This window comes from Cervus canadensis, chromosome 16 (assembly GCF_019320065.1).
Source record: "Cervus canadensis isolate Bull #8, Minnesota chromosome 16, ASM1932006v1, whole genome shotgun sequence".
NCBI classification, from domain to species: Eukaryota; Metazoa; Chordata; class Mammalia; order Artiodactyla; family Cervidae; genus Cervus; species Cervus canadensis.
In genome coordinates, this window is record NC_057401.1 from 49,323,701 (window position 1) to 49,338,177 (window position 14,477).

General features: G+C 37.0%; 1 protein-coding gene across 1 annotated transcript; it reads left to right on the top strand.

Annotated features, from left to right (window-relative positions):
* Positions 1–5,258: 5,258 nt before the first annotated feature.
* LOC122454307 lies at positions 5,259–12,100 on the top strand. Its single transcript, XM_043488688.1, has 2 exons — positions 5,259–5,353; positions 10,509–12,100. Exons 1-2 carry the CDS (start codon positions 5,259–5,261, stop codon positions 11,743–11,745), a joined length of 1,332 nt encoding a protein of 443 aa, XP_043344623.1. The 3' UTR covers positions 11,746–12,100.
* The last annotated feature ends 2,377 nt before the right edge of the window (positions 12,101–14,477 follow it).

Here is a 14,477-nt window from a genome sequence, read left to right on the forward strand (position 1 = left end):
CATCTCACCCACTAGCAAAGTGATGCTCAAAATTCTCCAAGCCAGGCTTCAACTGTACATGAACCATGAATTTCCAGATGTTCAAGCTAGATTTAGAAAAAGCAGAGGAACACGAGATTAAATTGCCAACATCTGCTGCTACTGCTGCTGCTGCTAAGTTGCTTCAGTCGTGTCCGACTCTGTGCCACCCCATAGACGGCAGCCAACCAGGCTCCGTGGTCCCTGGGACTCTCTAGGCAAGAACACTGGAGTGGGTTGCCATTTTCTTTTCCAGTGTATGAAAGTGAAAAGTGAAAGTGAAGTCGCTCCATCGTGTCTGACTCTTCACGACCCCATGGACTGCAGCCTACCAGGCTCCTCTCTCCATGGGATTTCCCAGGCAAGAGTACTGGAGTGGGTTTCCATTGCCTTCTCCACAACATCCGTTGGATCATTGAAAAAGAAAGAGAGTTCCAGAAAAACATGTACTTCTGCTTTATTGACTATGCCAAAGCATTTGACTGTGTGGATCAAAACAAACTGTGTAAAATTCTTCAAGAGATGTGAATACAAGACCACCTGAACTGCCTCCTGAGAAATGTGTATGCAGGTCAAAAAGCAACAGTTAGAACCGAATATATAAAAAAATAGACTGGTTCCAAATCGGGAAAAGAGGTATATTGACAAGGATGTATATTGTCACCCTGCTTATTTAACTTATATGCAGAGTATATCATGAGAAATGCTGGACTGGATGAACCACAAGCTGGAATCAAGATTGCTAGGGGAAATATCAATAACTTCAGATATGCAGATGACACTACCCTTATGGCAGAAAGTGAAGAGGAACTAAAGAGCCTCTTGATGAATGTGAAAGAGGAGAGTGAAAAAGCTGGCTTAAAGCTCAACATTCAGAAAACTAATATCATGGCATCTGGTCCCATCACTTCATGGGAAATGGATGGGGAAACAGTGGAAACTGTGTCAGACTTTATTTTTTGTGCTCTAAAATCACTGCAGATGGTGACTGCAGCCATAAAATTAAAAGATGCTTGCTCCTTGGAAGAAAAGTTATCAACAACCTAGTCAGCATATTAAAAAGCAGAGACATTACTTTGCCAACAAAGGTCCGTCTAGTCAAAGCTAGGGTTTTTCTAGTAGTTATGTACATATGTGAGAGTTGGGCTATAAGGAAAGCTGAGCGCCAAAGAATTGATGCTTTTCAACTGTGGTGTTGGAGAAGACTCTTGAGAGTCCCTTGGACTGCAAGGAGATCCAACCAGTCCATCCTAAAGAAATCAGTACTGAATATTCATTGGAAGGACTGATGCTCAAACTGAAACTCCAATACTTTGGCTACCTGATGCAGAGAACTGACTCACTTGAAAAGACCCTGATGCCGGGAAAGATTGAAGGCGGGAGGAGAAGGGGATGACAGAGGATGAGATGGTTCAATGGCATCACCGACTCAATGGACATGAGTCTGAGTAAACTCTGGGAGTTGGTGGTGGACAGGGAGGCCTGGCGTGCTGCAGCCCATGGGGTTGCAAAGATTTGGACATGACTGAGCAACTGAATTGAACTGGACTGAATATCTAGAAATTGGCAGGTTTGATTCAAAGAGAATCACAGAAAATGAAATACAAAGAAGCCCATACATATAAGGCAACATATTAGCAGGTTTAAAGGGTACATAAAGGGAAGCAAGGTGAAACATATACATGGAAGGTTTGCTCATGAACACCGAACTCCCCAGTAGGTAGTGAGACACAGACAATCCATTGATAAATAAAGATGTATTTCCAAGGGAGTGAAGGCAAATTCTCTGAGGCAAAAATAAAATTGAAAGTGTATGAAATGTGAATACGAAATTATAGGAACATTGTGTGTTTGTGTTAGTTGCTCAGTCATGGCTGACTCTTTGCGACTGATGGACTGCAGCCCACCAGGATGTTTGTCCAGGAGATTTTCCAGACAAGGATACTGGAGTGAGTTGCAATTTCCTTCTCTATATAGGAGCATTACTACTATAAACTGAATTGAGTCCCTTTAAACTCATATGTTGAAACAAATTTGATGTTAATTAAAGATGGGACATTTGGGAGATAGCTAGATTAATTTGAGGTTATCAAATTGGCCCTTTTATGATAAAATCAGTGCCCTTAGAAGGATAGATACCAGACAACTTGGTTTCTACTCACTCCCGACCATGGGAAGACACAGCAAGAAGGCAGCAGCGGAAAGCCAGAAAAAGAGGTCTCACCAGAAACTGACCATGCTGGAACTTGACCTAGGAGTTAAAACTGAGGAAATAAATGTCCTTTGTATAAGCACCTAATTTATGCTATTTTATTATGACAGTCCAAACTAATAATATAACTATCAAGTTACACACAAAAATCACACACTATTTTTATACCACCAAAGTAGGTTTGGAACCTGGATACTGCTAGAATTTGTCATAAAATTTGTGTGTGTGTCTGTCTGCCCAATCACTCAGTGTTTTCCAACTCTTTGTGAACCCATGGACTATAGCCCACCAGGCTCCTCTGTCCATGGAATTTTCCACACAAGAATATTGGAGTGGGTTGCTATTTCCTTCTCCGAGGGCTTTTCCTGACCCAGGGATTGAACCCATGTCCCCCGTGTTTCCTGAATTGACAGATGGATTCTTTACCACTAGCTCCACTTGGGAAGCCTCCTATGGATATTTTTCTTATCCATAGAAAAATAATTTCAATGGGATAACCTTGACTTTTCAAGAAAAGACTTTTAAATTGAAAACTGACTTATTAAGCCTTAGTAATTAAACATCATTTACTCTCATGCTAATTTTTTAGTTGTGAGTTTCTTCAAGGGTTTACCACAAAAGTTAAATTTATGTGGTGCCATTTTACTTATGGAAACATTAGTATTTATCTGAAGCAATGAGATTTATCCTGTTTTATTCCATTGATTGGAATTTTCATAGTAAATATGACCAACTAGGCAGTAAAACTACACTGGGAAAATTTCAAAATGTTAAGTAGTTAGATCAAACCTCATATAACTGGAAAAGATTATGCCATTATCTTCCTTTACATTGTATAGATGCAGAATCAGAGGTTCAAAATCATTTATAAATTGATCTATAGATCCAAGAGAAGTAGCCAGGTATTCCAACACTACATTATGTGTTTGTAGTATTTATTCTATGTTATTATTTTATGCATTAAAAAATTTAAAAAAATTAAAATTAACATTTTACTAAGTCATGGCTAACTTAAAATTAAATGTGTATATGAAACAGCTATACAGTATTTTGTAAAAAAAAAAAAAGCTAAGTTTATTCATTTCAACATAAAAATGTAGATGTTTATTTTTACAAACAAGCAAAAGTACTACTCTAGTCTTTTTGGTATTCTGTCATTTGAATTAGGCACTCTGCTGATTATCTAATTGACAAGTGACAACATATTTTAATATAATATTATGATAATACTTGCAAATTCAGTTGAAGCTATGTAAATATTATCCACACAGTTAGCTACCTACTGATTTGAATTGTATATAATACATAATGTGGCATTTAATAACACAGTCAGCACTAATGAAAAGTGTTACTTATAAAATTTAGGTGATTGGAATATAGAAGGGATGGTGTATATCTTGAATAAGTAAATGAAGCAATAAATAAAATACTTTCTCCTTTTAAAAAGTGTTTTGTGTTCAAAAACCAAGATTATGTGTTAATGAAAGATTTTATTCACGTTAGTAAATACACAAACGTAAGCATGTGTTGTTGACAGACAGCTAATACAAGTCTGCCTCTTTGTGGCCCAATAGCCTGCAGTGTGCCAGGCTGCCCTGTCCTTCACTCTCTCCCAGAGTTTGCCCAAACTCGTGTCTATGGAGTCGGTGATGCCATCCCACCATCTCATCCTCTGTTACCTGAGTCTCTTCCTGCCCTCAATCTTTCCTAGCATCAGGGTCTTTTCCAATGAGTCAGCTCTTTGCATCAGGTGGTCAAATTGTTGGATACAATTATGGATACAAACAAACATTATTCACTTTCACTGGTTTCATTATGAATGTGTTTTATTGAAATATTACATATTTCAAGGCATTGAAATCAACATTTATTAATTATTTACTCTTCCATAGGCAATGCATTACCAGTGTGGCTATTTAAAAATAAATGCCAATGAAAGAAATAATTCATGACATAATTATGGCAGAAAAATGTACAAAAATCTAGGTAATATAAATTTACATTTGAATTTTTAAAATTTTTACTTATATAAGCACTTATTAGTATTTCTTACCCAGATATATTTTTGAGACATTAATTTTATTGATATCTTTATTCCCAAAATGCTTCTTCTTGTATGTATCATCCCTGACGTAAACCACAAAAATAACATCTATTCTTGAACTTAATACTCTGACATCATTACATGAATGTGAGAGTTGGCAAAGAGTTCTAACAAGTAAATAAACATTGCCAAATATTTTAATATGTATGGTCATAAAAATATACATTTTGAAATAAAATATATTATCTCTAAATGCAGCACTTTAAAGAGGAAATATGACAAAGTGGTTAAATAGACTTCACATATTTAAATCCTAGCTCTACTACTCATTTTCTTTTTAATATTAAAGAAATTGCTAACTATTTCCATTTCTTATTTTACTTATTTAAAAAGTATAGATCATCATAATACCTATTGTATCAGCAAAGGTTGACAGATGAAAATGGAAATTCATTAATAGTGGGAATGTGATTTATTATATGAAATAAAACCTGCACAATTATGGAAAGAGACTGAAAAGATGAATCTCCAAATGAGACAGGGAGGAGGCAGAGCACAGTTTTTAAAACAGTGACATAGCCCAAGAACAGGTCATGAACTGATTAGAACCAACTGAGTCCAAGACGGTGGATGAGTTGATCTCCCTTAGACCTTAGGCTTCAGTACATACTCAATGTAACATACCAGTATGCTAAAGAACACACCCACAGGCACCATGACCATAAAAGTTATAAAGCATATGATGGCTCACTTCCTGGTAATACCCATGCCTTCCCCCAAATAGCTGGAGCACTGCTCCCACTCATTAGCCTATTAAATCACTCACCCCTATAGAAAGAGACAACCCCATACACTGATGCCTCTCTTTCCTCCCTTGCTTCTCTTGCCTTCTGAAATGGCCCACATTCTGTCTATGGAGTATGTTTCCTCCACAAATAAACTTCCTTTCACTTTACTATGGCTTGCTCTTAAATTCTTTCCTACATGAAACTGAGAACACTCTTGGCAGTCGTCCTGCAGACTCACATGACTGACGTGACCATCTTCTCACACCCCAGTCTCATGCAACACAAACACAGGTATGAGAGATTCGGCTTCATCACCATGTTGTCAATCTGAAAAGCCAAGCACATCTTCAGCTATAGACGTATGTATGAGTGCTAAATCACTTCAATCATGTCTAACTTCTGTGACCCAATTAACTGTAGCTTACCAGGCTCCCCTGTCCATAGGATATCCCAGGCAAGTATACTGGAATGGAGAGCACTGCCCTCCTCCTGGGGATCTTTTTGAGCCAAGGATCAAACCCATGTCTCCTGCATCTCCTCCACTGCAGGCAGATTATTTATTGTTGAGTCACTGGGGAAGCCCCTCAGCTATATAGATGGGAAAGTGCAAATAGAGAGCTACGTGGAGTGTCAGTCTCTGTGATTCTACTCTGAAAGCTCATTAGTAGAAGATATGGACAATGATTTTAGGGGAGTGTAGGACAAGCTGAAATTTTCTGGGTACTTCAGCATCTAACCAAAGAACAATCACTGAGTGATGGCCAATGCCACATTTCTTCATCCCATATATTGTGAAAGTTCCCAGATAACTCTAACCTAAGACTTGACAGGAAACTTGATTCTGGAAAGTTTAACTCCTATTTCAACAGGATGATGGGACACAACTTCCTTACTGGATGTGTGATGAATACAGAAGCTAATACAAAATTTAGTTGAAGCCATACATTCCTAGGTCCAAGAAATTAAATGAGTCACAATCACAATAGACATAAAGACACCCATCAGAAGACTTATCTAGTAATAAAGAAAATCTCTTAAAAGAAACTAGCTCTGATGTGTACAGAGGAACAAAAATAAGCAAAGCAATAGACTTTTTATCACAAACTTATTCATGTCAGACAACAAAAGAAATGACAATATTAACTTGTTGTGAGAAAAATATGTCAGCCTAGGATTCTAAATTCAGAGAAACTGTATTGCAATAATAAAAGGAAAATAGTTTTTTAGGAATATATGTTAAAAACCCATTGTCTATGAACCTGCCCAAAAGATATGAAAAAGTAAGTCCTACATTTAGAATAGAATTACACCATATGAATGAAAAGTATCAGCAAAAGTAAATGCATGCATAAGATAGAAGATGATGCTTTTTTCTTGTTCTAATTATCTTTAAAAGATAATTTACTCTCCAAAGAAATCAATAACAGTGCTCTGCGAGATATATGTTCAGGTTAAATATCTAATAATGCAATACAGTAGAGAAATGGTAATACACTAAAAGAGATGAAAAAAGTGTATGCTGTACTGTTCTTACATTGTAAGATAAGTAGTACAATGTAATCTGAAAGTAGAATGAAGTGTTAAAGGCATATATTTCATACCATAAAGCAATTGTTGTAAAACAATAATGAAACAAATATATGCACTTAATGTATAATGACATTTTAAAAATCCAGATAAGGCATGAAACATTTTTTAAAAATAAAAGATAACAGATGGTAAAAGAAAACAAGCAGCAAAATTTCAGCTGTAAATTGCAACAAAAATTATAAGAAATAAGAAATGGCTCAGTTCAGTTGCTCCATCATGTCTGACTCTTTGAGACCCCATGGACTGCAGAATGCCAGGTTTCCCTATCCATCACCAACTCCTGGAGCTTACTCAAACTCATGTCTATTGAGTCAGGGATGCCATCCAACCACCTCATCTTCTGTCCTCACCTTCTCCTCCTGCTTCAATCTTTCCCAGCATCAGAGTCTTTTCCAATGAGTCAGTGCTTCACATCAGGTGGCCCAATTATTGGAGTTTCAGCTTCAGCATCAGTCCTTCCAATGAATATTCAGGAGTGATTTCCTTTAGGATGGACTGGTTGGATCTCCTCGCAGTTCAGGGGACTCTCAAGACTCTTCTTCAACACCACAGTTCAAACGCATCAATTCTTCAGTGCTCAGCTTTCTTTATGGTCCTACTCTCACATCCATACATGACTACTGGAAAAAATAGCTTTGACTAGACAGCAAAGTAATGTCTGAGCTTTCTAATATGCTGTCTAGGTTGGTCATAATTTTTCTTCCAAGGAGCACACGTCCTTTAATTTCATGGTTGCAGTCACCATCTGCAGTGTTTTTGGAGCCCAAAACAATAAAGTCTCTCACTATTTCCATTGTTTCCCATCTATTTGCCATGAAGTGATGGGACCAGGTGTCATGATCTTAGTTTTTTGAATGTTGAGTTTTAAGCCAGCTTTTTCACTCTCCTCTTTCACTTTCATCAAGAGGTTCTTTGTTATTCTTCGCTTTCTGCCATAAGGGTGGTGTCATCTGCATATCTGAGGTTATTGATTTTTCTCCTGGCAATCTTGATTCTAGCTCTTGTTTCACCCAGCCCACTGTGAATGTGCTTCATTCATCTACACTAGGAATGTCTTTGTGATTTCATGGTGGATTTGGTCTTTTAAATCATTAAAACTGAATATAGTTACTTATTCTAATTAAGAATTTTACTTAAGAAAATCCTGAAAATATTCAAATAAGTAAATAAGAAAAGCCAGTACTGAATGAAATCTAACAGTGTGCTGAGCACTATACACTGCTTTATGTTCATTTTCTCATTTAATCTTAATAACAGCCCTCTGCAATATATACTTACTTTATAATTGACACTTTACAGAAAATGTCAAGAAATTGGGAGATTGAATTACTGTGCTCAAGAGCAAATAATAGTACATGCTGGACCAGCTAATTTCATTAAAACAGTATTTGTTCAGTACCACGTCTATGCCAGCTAATATTTTGAACAATAAAACAGCGAATAACAAAAACAAAGATTAGATGTAAAAATAAACATGGTTTGTACAATGTTCTCTACAATTTAACAGAATTACTCAAAATAAATATTGATTCATATGAGAGTTCATTACAAAGAGAAAAATATCCTGAAATATTTTTAACTGGAATTTTTTGTAAAAATATTTTCCTTTGGAAGAAGCAACCAGCTTTTCTTTAGACTGAGATTTGTAAGTAAAACAAAATTTTTTCATGTTCCACAGTAGATAATTCAAGAGAATTCAGAGAGAAATGAATCCAAGATGTACTTAAATCCCTTGGGGTCTTATCAAAGCTGATATTTAATATTAATCTTCTGGGCTCTGACATAAACAACATAATATGAACATATGGGGATCTGAGCAAGATTTTTGTGAAATATCAATGTTGAAATAAAATCCCTGTTGCCATTCTAAGTCTACTCTAAACTAATCTTAAATGATTTTTGAAAAATGTAAATTTTTAAATCATTTCTGAAGACTAAGACATATATGAATACACTGGCAATGACTAAGTGAAGAATGCACTATTTTAAGCTTAGATGCTATAACTTAATCATATCCTAAACAAGTTTTCAAAAGACTTGCAATGAAATGAATGAAAACAGTTAAAAGTTGAATTGTACAGGGAAAAAAATTATATGATTATTAAACTGAAGATGCTTTCTTATTTAATAGACTATAGTTATGGGACAATGATTTAAGCAGAATTCTTCCTTACTACCATATAAATATTATGCAATTCAATATCATGTCCCAATTACACAAGCCTATTACGGCATAAGTTAATAATGTAAGGCCAAATCAAATATTGGAAGACTCTGTCTGCATGCTAAGACTTTGGCATTAAGTAATTTCAAGTGGGTTATTCTCATAAAGAAATTTAGCTTTTAAATAAATATATATATATGTACACATCTGTTAACCTTGTATAGGATGACTTGGAAGGGAGGTAGACAAAAGTCATGAGGATCAGTCAGCAAGCAAATGAAATCATGCAGATATGAGACAATAAATTGAACAGAAATGGGTAAAATGAGAAATGAATAGCTCATAGAGCTACAGCAGAGATATAATTTAATGCTTTGTTGATGTTACACCACTCAAAGGAAAATTTATAACGCACACAATTTCTACTGGGCTTCCCTGGTGGCTCATAGAGTTAAGATCTCCTGGAGAAGGGAATGGCTACCTACTCTAGGATTCTTGTCTAAAGAATTCCATGGACAGAGGAGCCTGGCAAAATATAGTCCACAGAGTCGCAAAGAGTTGGATATGACTGAGCAATTAACACTTTTCGTAGAGATCCCAGAGGTCTGGGAGAAAAAAACAGGTAAGACAACCATTAACATAATGAATACTAGAACATTTCAAGGAAATCACTTATACACTTTGATGAAGAGAAGAATACAAGGGATTGATTTAGTGACCTTTGAAGATCAAATTAAAAACATGAGGTAGAGTTCATGGTTAAAAATTAGAGTGAACTTTTTGTGGGAAAAAAAGTTTGTTACCATGGCATTTTTGCCCTCGAGATCTTCAGTTAATCTTATATCTTTATGTCATGAAAGAGATTTCAAGGACATAGCTTCAAGATGACCTTTCAATTTCTAATAATCTGTGCCTTACATTTTATTCAACTTTTAGTTTTTCTCTAGGATTAACCCAAATGCATAAAGAGTGGATAAATATATTCTGGGCTACTTACAGAATAGATGTAAAATATATGCACATTAATATGCATATATATTAATAATACTGGATGTGTTTGGAACATATATATAAAGAATATTCATAAAATTATAAAAAGCAGGACACTCTAATGGAACAATTGGCAAAAGATTCAAATAAGGTCTTCACAAAATATAATATTCAAATGAACATTAATGAACATTCAAATGAACTTTTTCTCAGGAAAAAGTCCCTTTTCACTCATCATAAAATTATAAATATAAATGAAAAAAATATACTCTCATCAGGGCTTTCCAGGTGGTGCTAGAGGTAAAGAACTCACCTGCCAATGCAGGTAAAGTTGAGAGATACAGATTCAGTCCTTGGGTTGGGAAGATCCCTTGGAAGAGGGCACAGCAACCCACTCCAATATTCTTCCCTGGAGAATCCCATGGACAGAGAAGCTTGGCAGTCTGCAGTCCATCAGGTCACACAGAGTAAGACACGACTGAAGTGACTTAGCATGCACACACACATATTCTCATCAGATGGGTAACTAAAAATAATATACAATTTCCTGCTTGGGGAAAACATGGAGCAAGTGGAGTTTTTATATACTGTGGTTAAGAATTTAAATTAATGAAATTCCTCTACAAAGGCAATTGGTAGTATTTACTATAGTAAACCTACATGGTTTTGAGCAAGTAACTTCACTTGTGTGTATCTTCTCAGCACATATTATCAGCTAAATATATTAAAAAGATCATTCAGCAAGGACTTTCTCAGCCAGCAGATCTTGCTTGTTGAGGAACAGAATCACAGAGATGGTGCGCAGCCATCTGTTGTTCCAGATGCTCTTGAAGAGGTTCAGAGCCTCCTGCAGGCGGTTGGTCTGGTTGTCCTCCCGAATGACCATGTTGTAGCTGCTGCTGGCAACCACGAAGATGATGGCAGTCACATCATTGAAGCATTGGATCCATTTGCGGTGTTCATCGCGCTGGCCGCCCACGTCAAACATGTGGAAGTTGACTTTGTCCACCTGGAACTTGGTCTCAAAGATTCCAGAAGTCAGGACACGGCAGCGAAGCAGATCCTGGTCGCTGGGCACGTAGTCATCCTGCTTGATGACATCAATCTTGTCCAGGAAGTACTGGGCGCAGTCAATCAGCTGGTACTCGTTGGAGCGCTCATAGCAGGCACGCACCCCTTCATCCTCCCAGAGAGCCTTGGCATGCTCGTAGAATTCGGGAGGGAAATCAAAGTCCGGCACGTTCATCACGCTCAGAATGTAATCCACTCTGAACTGGTTCTCAGGGTTGGCCAGCTCCACAGGGGGCACCAGGTTGCTCATGGCGGCCACGATGGTTTCAATGGCCTCTTTCAGGTTGTTTTTGATGTCCTGCACTTTGGTGGCCTTCTCACCATCGCTGTTGCTCCTTGCAGCCTGCGGGTCCTCTTCGCCGCCCTCTCCATTAAACCCATTAACATGCAGGATCCTCATTTGCTTCACAATGGTGCTTTTACCAGATTCTCCAACACCCAGCAGCAGCAGACGGTGCGTGGCCCGGTAGACCTGCTTGTCCTTCTGCAGCTGCTTCTCGATCTTCTTGTTGGCCTCGCGCTGCGCCTTCTCCTCGTTGCGCTGGTCCTCGGTCTTGCTGTTTCCGAGACAGCCCATGGCGGCGGCGGCGGCGGCGGCTCGAAGATTGAGGACTACTTTCCAGAATTTGCTCGCTACACTACTCCTGAGGATGCGACTCCCGAGCCCGGAGAGGACCCACGTGTGACCCGGGCCAAGTACTTCATTCGAGATGAATTTCTGAGAATCAGCACTGCTAGTGGAGATGGGCGCCACTACTGCTACCCTCACTTCACCTGCGCTGTGGACACCGAGAACATCCGCCGTGTGTTCAACGACTGCCGTGACATCATCCAGCGCATGCACCTCCGTCAGTATGAGCTGCTCTAAGAAGGAAACCTCAAAATTTAGTTAAGGCCTTAAGCACAGTTAATTAAAAGTAAGATATAATGTACACGCAGTTGATCACCCACCATAGGGCATGATTAACAAAGCAACCTTTCCTTTCCCTCAAGTGATTTTGCGAAACCCCCTTTACCCTACAGCTTGCTTAAATATTCTAAATTTAGAAAGCTTAAGGCGGCCTATAGATTAAGGTTAAGAAAAAAAGGCCACAAATGTTCCCTTCTCTCTTTAAGTAACTAATAGCAGCAAACAGAAATAAATGAAATAAATGCAGCAAATGAAATAAATATCGTGTTGTGCAGCATTAAAAAAATCAATAAAAATTAAATGTAAGCAAAAAGATCATTCATAGCAGCAAAATTTTTATGTTAACAAGCTAACATTGTGATAGTAGTCAAATGTCTATCTACAGCAAAAACAATTCAGTGTGATACATTCATAAAATGGACTACTTATCAGTGAGATGAATAAACTACAACCAATGTAACAATACAAGTGAATATCGTGTAAAATATTAATGAAAATAAAATAAACAGAAATAGTACATTGAATGATCCCTTTTATATTAAGTGCACAAACAATGTGTTATTTTAGATGTCAGGACTGTTGTTATTCATTTTTGAGGGAGGGGCAGTTGTAGTTACCAATGAAAAGAGGTTGTGATGGAGATTTTGCAGGCTCTGGTATAGAATTATATCAGAGTTAGAATTTAATGAGCTTAAACTGTTTCTTCCTATAGAAAGAAAAATAATGTATGTGTTTACTCTCTGTAAATTCATTACCAGTACAATTATGGCTGCATATCATTGTGGATTCAGGTTACAAATTTAATAAACATTTTTATATTAAAAAATTAGTTGATAAAATATTTTGAGAAGCCCTAAGAAGCTAAATGTCATATAGCAGTAAGTCTAGAACTACTGAACATAGATTGAAAATATGCATGATTCATTAAAATCCATGAATAACTTGCTATTTCTGCTGCATATCTAAAAAATGAAAGTATAATTACTAGTTCTCCTTGAAAGAATATTTACAAATTACTATTATTTGAAATAAGTCTGTAGCTGAAAAGATAGTCACTCTCATTATTACAGGAAGCATAACTACATTGGGTTTTTTTTTGCAAAACTATTATAAATATTCAAAGTTATCTTTTTATCAGCCATTTAGTCAAGGATTTTGACTCTGCAAAGTCAAAAAAGACACTCTCTTCCTTAGTACCCTAGTACTCTCTCTTTTTTAAATCCTACACATTTGCTATTTAGTTTAAATGCAAAGTTTAATGATCCACACCCTCTAACCATCCAGTTTAATAATAATGAAAAAAGACATGTTGCTGGATCTGAAAAAAACTAAGTCAAAGCCTCTCATAAAGATTTGCAAAAACCCCATGTTGTCACAAAACAACTATCGTTCTATCAATAGACTGTCCTTGAGCCCATGCAATATCTAAGGTTAACTGGAAAGTGCTGGGAGAAAAATATGTGAAGACCCAAAAATGTCTCTCTGTGAATAGGAGATGACAATAAAGATGTAGAAATGAAAAATCTAGATGGATCTGTTTGTATCTCAGTGTATATACATGCTTATAAGAAATATTTCTGTAGACAATAAAAAATTTGGAGTTTGTTCTCCATTCTCTTTTTATTGTAGTTCTTCAGAAATATATAATCTGATGGATATAATAACAGTCACATACTAAATAAAATGGGCTTCTAATTTATCAAGTTCTTATGTTTAGCATGAAACTGAGTCAAATATCTCTAAATATTTTTAAACATCTATATTTTTATATGACTGTGAGAGGCAGAATGAGGAAAAAATGTGGTTAAAGTGCCCATTAGAAAAGTTTAAGCCATGTGAATGTTATATGCTAACACTTAATAACTTTCCAAAATTATGTTTTAAAATTAAAAAGTGAAATTTCTTTTTTCTTTTTTTGCAAAAAAACATAGAAAGCAACAAAAATAAAACATCTGTTATCACGTTAAAAATGAGAACAGACCTGACCGAGAAAAAAGTAAGATCAAAAGCTATTCTCATTTAAAAAAAGAATCAAACGGAGAACATGCATTTCTTAAGAAAGGATGAGACACATAAAGTGTTTCAGCTAAGATATAACAATGGGAAATAGATTTAGCTACCATAAAATTAATTTGGAAGAAGAAAGCTTAAATGTAATGAACTGTTAAATGCCAATTATGGGCTAACATGCTAACTTAGAACCCGAGAGCCTGAGACATGAGAGAAGACTTGCTCTCACTTGCTGACCCTTTACACAGGTCAACTGTTCCTGAGACAGAATGAGCACAGGGAGGGCAGTCATGCCAAGTGCACGGGATGCATGATGTACCAGTGTCTGGGGTGAAGAAGGAGAACCGAAAGCAGCCTGCCTGCTCCCCAAACCCTGCACAACTGCAAGGAAAGGTTGGCCACTCTGGGCAGTGTGTAGGAAAACCATCCACACTCACCCTGGACTTTGATGTGATGAAAGAAGCAGCTCTCCACTACTGGGGAAAGGAAGGAAATGGAAGGCCATCTGTCCCAGATCTTTCACTGCCTGAAGCAGACAGTGTCTGTCACTGGGGGAAAGAGAAAAGTGACAAATATCCCCACTCCCATACATCAATACGAGGTGAAGACTGGCTACCACTGAGACAGGGCCAGAAAGATTCCACACTGACCTCAAAGACAAAGCTCTTTGATACTATGGA